This window comes from Excalfactoria chinensis, chromosome 5 (assembly GCF_039878825.1).
Source record: "Excalfactoria chinensis isolate bCotChi1 chromosome 5, bCotChi1.hap2, whole genome shotgun sequence".
NCBI lineage: Eukaryota > Metazoa > Chordata > Aves > Galliformes > Phasianidae > Excalfactoria > Excalfactoria chinensis.
In genome coordinates this window covers 50,508,948-50,516,293 of record NC_092829.1, presented here as the reverse complement: position 1 = coordinate 50,516,293, position 7,346 = coordinate 50,508,948, and the positions used below count along the sequence as shown (strand labels likewise).

Below are 7,346 nucleotides of genomic sequence, written 5' to 3'. Positions count from 1 at the left end.
TGGAAACTGCTTAAAGCTGTAACAAGAAGGCAGGCAGGAGGCGTGTTGTCAAAAGCTTTGTGGGCAGTAGGGACAGAAATGCAGGGGCTCTGCAGGGGCTTCTCCTTCCTTCCTAAAGGAAAACATCTCAATTTTCCTAGCTGATATCTGCAAACTCAGGGAATGGAGAAAGTATCTGTTACTCCGGTTATCCATCATAATAAACAACGATAGGAACTTTAAAAGGTATAAATGTGCCTATGCTTTGTGCAGAATACAAAGTGCCTCGGTGAGAAGTTTTACATGCAAACACGGAAAGCGGGGCAGGGAATGCAGAGACAGGAGCAGCAGCTCTCCCAGGCCAGCACGCTGCTCACGGGCTGCCACCAACCCTCATCCAACCCAGTTGTGAAATGGGGTAAGAGTGGCTGGAAAACAGAGATGAAAACAGGCAAAGGGCAGTGGAGCAAATGCAGCGGGGATGGGGAAAGGGTATATATGGCAGGGCTACTGCACAGGGAACGGGGCTGCTGCCTTCACCAGCAAACGGGGCAGTAGTTCTCTGCGGTAGTTCTCTACCCCTGGCACCCCCAAATAGAGGGAGAAATGAGAAAAGCACGTGGCGTGCTAAAGAGGGTCTCACGCTTAAGGAGCAAAGGTACAAAACTCGAACTAGTTTATGAGTCCTCTGCCTTCTCGCTATCAGGAAGCCTTCATAACCCAACCCACCCTTCGGGCTTCCAAAAGCGGCCGCTGCCGCTTCCCGGTCACCGAGAGGCATCGCACGCGGCTTCGGGAAGGAGCAGAAACTCTCCGTAAGCCACAAGCGGCGGCTCAGTGATGCTGCAGGAAAGCAGTAGCAGTGCAGCCCTCGAGGCTCCCGGCCGCCCCGCCCCGCACAGCGCACCCGCCTCGCTCCGCACACACACACGCTGCGTCCCGCACCCGGCTGTGCAAAAGGAAACATCTGCTCCTACAGCCCCGAACGCGCACGCGCGGCCCCTCGCTGCACAGAGCAGCGGCTGCAAGCATCCGGCAGCTCCCCATTGGCCGCCCCCCCTCTCCCAATAGCAGCGCGCGTTGTTGAAAGGTGACGGGAAGAAGGCGTTGCCGAAGCCCCGCCCTTTCCTTTTCGCCGCCGGGCTGCCGTACTGACCGCACGTCCCGGGCCCGTCTCGCCCCGCCGCCTCGCCAAGTGAGCGCGGGGCGGCTGTGTGCGCCCTACCGACACCCCTAGTGCGGGAATGAGCGCTGCTGGGCTGACTGCAGCACTCAGCGGGGCTTGGGCGGGGCAGGGGGGGGGGTAATGGCGGCCATGTGCTCCGCCGGCCTGGGCCTTGTGAGGGCGGACGGGACGGGGCGGCAGCGCCAGGCGGGGCGCACGTCGCGGGCGAGGAGCGATTACAGAGCGGGAGGCGGCGGGCCCGGCGGGGTTACTGGGGTTAGCGGCCGCCGTGCTGGGCCTGCAATGGCGGGAGGCGGGAATGCGGCCTACTCCATCTACGGGTCTTATTTATTAAATAGAACAAGGGAAATTTATTAAATAGGACAAGGGGAAAAAGAAAACAAGGATTACGAATGTGTGGCATTAAAGATTTGGGCTTTGTTTTCCAGGATGCGTTACGTTGCAGCATACCTTCTCGCGGTCCTCGGCGGCAATGAGTCCCCTTCGTCAAAGGACTTGAAAAAGATCCTTGACAGCGTCGGCATCGAGACAGACGATGAACGCCTGAACAAGGTGGTGTTGCCCTCCGGTTTCAGGGCTTACCTCCCTCTTGGTGTTCAATGTTGGAGCTGTTCTCTTGTCTTCAGTGTTTATTTCCCTTGCTGTTGGTTTGCTGTTATTTCTCCCCGGTAACTTACATATACACGATTTCTAAAATGCTGCCGAGGCCATTAGATCTATTTGGTCCAGCATCTTTATAGAAGCCTGGCTTTACCTCTGCCAGTTGTTGCAGCCTTGTGACTTAAATCCAAAGAATTCAAGCTATAATGGGATGATATTTATAGATAATACTCCCTGGAAGTGAATTCTGTTCAGGTATAATCTGTAGTTTAGTTTGCACTCGAATGCTTAACTTTGGTTTTTGGTCAGTTGTAAGTAAGAGCAAACATTTCTGAAGATCTGATATCCAGCATTAAATTCTTACATAGTGGACTGTAAAGAAGCCTTTGGACCTTCAGTAGGAAACACGGGTAAATTAGAACGTGGCCAGCAAAGGCTATAGTTTAGAAATAATTGCTGAAATGGTTGTATTGAGAAGCAGGCTTTTGAAGAGAATCCTAATGAGATATTTCTTGTGAGACAGCAGACCTTCCTTTTGGGCTTTAAGATACATGGTCATGGGAGTAGGAGGGAAAGTCTTGCCATCTGCATCCATCCATGTATGCAGAGTGCTTCTGGAGAGGAGGAGAAAGCTCTAGACTGTTGCCATCAGCACAGTCCAGTAATGTATGGACCTGGCTGAGAGCATCCTTACGTAGTATGGGATCTTGACTTGAATTTATAGTGCTCCTGTTTAAACGTGAGGTCCTTCTGCCATGGCTTCCTTACGTTTCTTTAGCACCCTCATACTTGAGTTGTTTTCTCTGATCCTCCAGTATCCTGAAATCATGCTCAAGATGAATTCATCCTTTTCTGTTTGCACTGGCTGCGTTATTTGCCAACGTAAATCTAGCGGGCTCCCAAAAGCATCTTCTAGTTTTAGCAGGCACACGAGATTTCACAGGTGGTGCACAGTGAGCAAGCAGGAGGTGCATGCTGGTAGTATACCAAAAGTTGTTCAGTGACTGCAGTGTTCACCTTAGCAGGAGTTCACTATAACATCTGTGAGGTAATTCATTGTATTTATAAAACGCTTGCTTGCTTTGGCATTTTTGTTTCTGTGTGTTGCTGTCCTCACCCCTGCTGATAGTAGTAAAACTGAAGTTAGGACTCTCTGTTCCAGTGCAGGGGTGTAATCAGCTTGGCTGTAACATTTGGTAATGTTAGGAACGGGGCCCTGTTGTGGCTGTTGGTCTGATGCCCAGCACTTTAGAACCTCCCAGTGGGTATTGAGCAAGATATGCAAACAGTCCCACAGCGACTAACAGACCATTAGTGGGGTTTCCCAGTTGGCTCGGTGACATCTGTGTATTTTGCCTTTTGTAAAGTTCATGGATTCATTATGAATTTATTGGAATGGATTTCACGAAGAAGCTTTTGCAGAGGAGAAAAAAAAATCTATATGCAGTTCTTAATGCAGTGTCCTGTTCCTTTCACTGAGAAATAAGGAATGCTGGGACTGTGCGAGCAGCAGGATGGAGGCATTGCACACAGTAATGAGTCCTTGTTTAAAACGTGGCTTATACTCGTGTTGTTTTGAAGCTATTAACGTTGTAAATGTAATTTACGCAGGTTATTAGTGAGCTGAATGGAAAAAACATCGAGGACGTCATTGCTCAGGGTAAGTACAGTCTTGAGTGTCACAGATAATTGCCTCTGCTATTTTGGTAACTTCAACTTGAGAGTACAGCACTGCTGGCAACTTCCTGGTTATTCATCATTTTCCTCTTGCAGTTGAGGGCTTTCATGCTGTATTTCTGCTGAAATGCTTGAAATCCAGCAGGTCCATTCTAATTCCTAACAGGTTGGTGCCAGTACCTGTGGGGTTTCGCTTGTGGACCATATTATACTGGAAGACTTAAATGTGTATGAGCTTACTGGTAGTTTGCTCATGACATAGTTTTCTGGACATATTGAATGAAGAAAGAATTAACAGTTCTTTCTTTATTTTTCCATTTACTCATTTGTGCACACCTCTTATTTAAGATATTTACTTATTTGCTGTTAAGTGTAATTAAGTGTCAAGCCATTTAAAGGCACAGTTACACCCCCGGTGATAGATACAAGCGTCTCCAGCACTTATCTCCTGTGGGGCTCTTCACATCCGGTACTTCCATTTCTCAAGGAGAGAATTCTTAAGTGCTGAAGGATGTTTGAAATCTTGCACTCTTAACCTGCTGGCTCCTATCGAGTCTGGGACTCATCACGTTACTTGACTGGGTTATAGGGCTGAAACAACACAGAGCTGAGGTAGTGCAAAGATCTAGACGGGGTTATTTTCTAGTTTTGAAAGTACTTAGGCAAAAGGGAACTTTTAAGCACGTTTGTTCAATATTGCCAGGGCTTTGCCTGGTATTGCTGTTCTGTGAGGTAACTGGGCATTCTCTTGGTGTGGTCCAAAGGCTTAAGAGAGCAATTATGCATGCGCTTACAATGCGTTGTTTCTTTATGTAATACTTCTTCCTAAAACAAATTGTTTCTTAGAACATATTGCCATGCATATGGAACATGTTTGTTTACTTGGCTGGTTCATTAGAGCTTGAAGTAACAAGGAAATATTTGGAAACAGATTCCCAGAAACTGGAATATAAGCAAGCATACAGTGTACGTGACCTCTGGATGCCAAGGGAGCCTTGGTATGTGAAAGGTAGATGCCAGAGAGCTAACTAACTTTTCCAAAGGCGAGCATAAATCAGGAGTGAGTTTGCTAAAGGTTTCATAGGGTGTTGGAAAATGTGGTTAAGATACTGCACTCTTTGCCATAAATATCTTTGTTCTTTTCCTCCCCCACATGCACTCAGTTTTCTGTACCCTTGAAAAAAAAACAAGGCAAAACCACCCATCTTTTTTGGAGCTATCTTGAGATCATCCATTTCTGGGCTGTTCTGCTTTATTCAGAAAACATAATATGTGTGTATGTGTCAAATTGCATGTGTTTGCCAGTGTTTTTATGGCAGTTTTTGAACCAAACGGGAGGCTTTGTGTGCAGAAGAAATAAGTTTATTCATTTGCATCAGTGTTCTCAGGAGAAATTTTCAACGTTGGGTTTAAGATTTTTTTGTTGGCTGTTTTGTTATGAGGTTTCATACTTAGAGGTGCAGCTTCTTGTTCCTTGCAGTGGTGGTGAGGGAGTGACGGTTCAGTTTGTGTGACATGGAATCTGGTTTTTCTTGATTCCTGTTCCTCCCTGACTTTGCTGGCCATGTTGCAGTTGAATAAACTCTCTTGGTTCTTTCCCATTCAGGTAATGGAAAGCTTGCCAGCATGCCAGCTGGGGGAGCTGTGGCAGTCTCTACTGGAGGGGTCTCTGCAGCTCCTGCTGCAGGTGCTGCCCCTGCTGCCGGTGAGTGTGACTGGAGAGGCATTGTTACAGAGCAGCTCCATTTTCTCCTTAGAAATCTTCATGCTTAAGTCCCAGTTTCAAGGTCTTTCCGCTATAACAGTTCACTACATGGTTGAAAAATGTACTAAACTGTCACTTTTGCTGTGGGCAATGAGAGAGATTTGCTTTTTTTTGTCCACTATGAAGTTTGGTTTGGCTTGGAACTGAAAATCAGGTTTCACTGTTTAAAGGATGTCCCTTCAATAGTATCTGTGTCCCATCAGTGCTTATATAGACTACTGAAAGGGAACAAAAGGCCTCATTGAAGATCAACCGCGGAGGTCGAAACACTAATAATGTGGAAGCTGAGTACACTAACACATGTTTCCTGACAATCTGTGTGCAAAAAGATAAATACTAACCATTGGCTTGTCTTGTTTTCTTCAGCTGAGGAGAAGAAAGAAGAGAAGAAGGAAGAATCTGAAGAATCTGATGATGACATGGGATTTGGCCTATTTGATTAATTGTTTGCTATAAAGAAATTATTAAAGACGTTTGTTTAAATTTGTTTCTGAGTTTGTGGTCCTAATGGCGTAACCGCTGTTGAATTCTTAAGCTCTTTAAATAGCTCTGGCAAAGCTGGAACTTCAGCTCTGTGTGGAATAAAGAGGAGCCGTGGGACTTTGCTTTTGAAGATGTCATGAAAGGGCTAAGAGTTCGTAAAGCTGGATGCTTAGTTTTGAGGCTCCTGTTTATTAAATATTATAAATATCTTACCTGATATTAAGAGTCCTGTTCAGCAATAAGGAAGTTTATTTGGGGCATCTGTTTAATTGTTATAAAACACGTGAAACCATTTGAATTGAGAGCAAGCCTGAATTAGTCTAGAAGCATTACCATTTCAGAGCTAGTTATAATAATTAGTTCTCTATAAACATCTACAATCACTGGTTTCGTGGCTGCTTCACACTTCCAGGATCTAGGGGACATCACCAATCAGATGCTTGACTGCACTCAGATTTCATGTAGCATCCATAGGATTAACAGAGATCCTTTAACAAAAAGCACTTAGTGGAACCCTGAGATCAATGTAAAGATGCTCTTTTTGTACTCTTATATCTATTCTAGCAGTAGCTGAAATACCAGGATATTAACCTCCTTCATTAGAACAACAACAACAAAAAGCTTTCTGAGGAAAATAATATGTATTGGAAAACTGAATGTGCTTGGGAGAATGCATCGATGTGGGAGGAAAGCAAGTGTTGCTTTTGTATGTTAGGAAACAGTTCCAGCAGACAATTGCAAATGACTTTATAGAGGCTGTTACAAGTAGTGTGCAGGTAGCACGTGTGATGATCTCCCTGTGCCAAGTCTCCACAGGTTGTTTCAAGAGAGAGAGGGGTCCTGGAGCACTGCAATGTAATTCTTTGCCAATGTAAGTTGTAGGAAAAAAAAAAAGGCAAAGGCTGATAATGTTGGCTATGAGTCACTAGATAAAGCATGGCAAGTACTTCTGAGAGGACAGATGGATGAAATCCAAGTAGGAAAAATGATTTTATCTTGTACTGAGAGAAAACGCCCTTCCCAGAAGCCGGGGCAGAGGGCAGCTGAAAATTTGATCCTCAGATCACAGGTTGGCCATTATTCTAGTGGTTAACCCTTGGTGCCCTGCTATGAAGTCACAGGAGGCAGTGCCAACTGCTTCTTTCCTCCCTGATTTCCCTATTTCAGATTGCTCTGGAAAACAGTTGTTTCTCGAATGTGGTTTTATTGAGAACCTCCCCAGCCTGCACTATTGCTCTTCTTAGCTGCTACAAGAGCCAAATCAATGTTTTCAACTGTGCTTTCAAAGGTACTGAAGGGAATGGACAACTCTCTGCTTGGTGATGCTGCTGCTAACTGATCGTTACTAGATTGATGATAGGAGAGAGTGACTTAGTCATAGGCTTGACATTGAAACGCGCGAGCTTTCGTCACTGATAGATAAACGCTCCATCTCTAAACAGCTCTGACTGAAAACTAGTCCTTATGAACGGTACTGCTCAGTGCTGTCAAACCTTCGCTACTCGGAAAGCAGGCTGAAAAGCACTAATGCTGAGGGCGGCCTGGGCCTGCGGAGGGGCCGAGCTGAGGGGCGGCGACGTCGCCGCCCCTCAGCTCGGCCCCTCCGCAGGCCGGAGGCGGGGCGCTGTGCCGGGCCGCCCCATATAAGCGCGGCCG

General features: G+C 46.2%; 1 protein-coding gene and 1 non-coding gene across 2 annotated transcripts; both read left to right on the top strand.

Annotated features, from left to right (window-relative positions):
• Positions 1 to 1,049: 1,049 nt before the first annotated feature.
• RPLP2 (ribosomal protein lateral stalk subunit P2) lies at positions 1,050 to 5,694 on the top strand. The gene is made up of 5 exons (XM_072337936.1): positions 1,050 to 1,174; positions 1,594 to 1,717; positions 3,377 to 3,425; positions 5,049 to 5,147; positions 5,574 to 5,694. Exons 2-5 carry the CDS (start codon positions 1,595 to 1,597, stop codon positions 5,648 to 5,650), a joined length of 348 nt encoding a protein of 115 aa, XP_072194037.1. The 5' UTR covers positions 1,050 to 1,174; position 1,594; the 3' UTR covers positions 5,651 to 5,694.
• On the top strand, positions 3,586 to 3,718 carry LOC140253660 (small nucleolar RNA SNORA52). The gene has a single exon (XR_011903936.1). It is a non-coding gene; the product is annotated as a small nucleolar RNA SNORA52 (small nucleolar RNA).
• Positions 5,695 to 7,346: the final 1,652 nt, after the last annotated feature.

Bases quoted from the DNA above. Each gene is read 5' to 3' on its own strand.
- RPLP2 (XM_072337936.1), top strand. From the start codon at position 1,595: ATGCGTTACGTTGCAGCATACCTTCTCGCGGTCCTCGGCGGCAATGAG. The intron at 1,718-3,376 runs GTGGTGTTGCCC...TAATTTACGCAG, and splicing joins ACGATGAACGCCTGAACAAG to GTTATTAGTGAGCTGAATGG. The intron at 5,148-5,573 runs GTGAGTGTGACT...TGTTTTCTTCAG, and splicing joins AGGTGCTGCCCCTGCTGCCG to CTGAGGAGAAGAAAGAAGAG.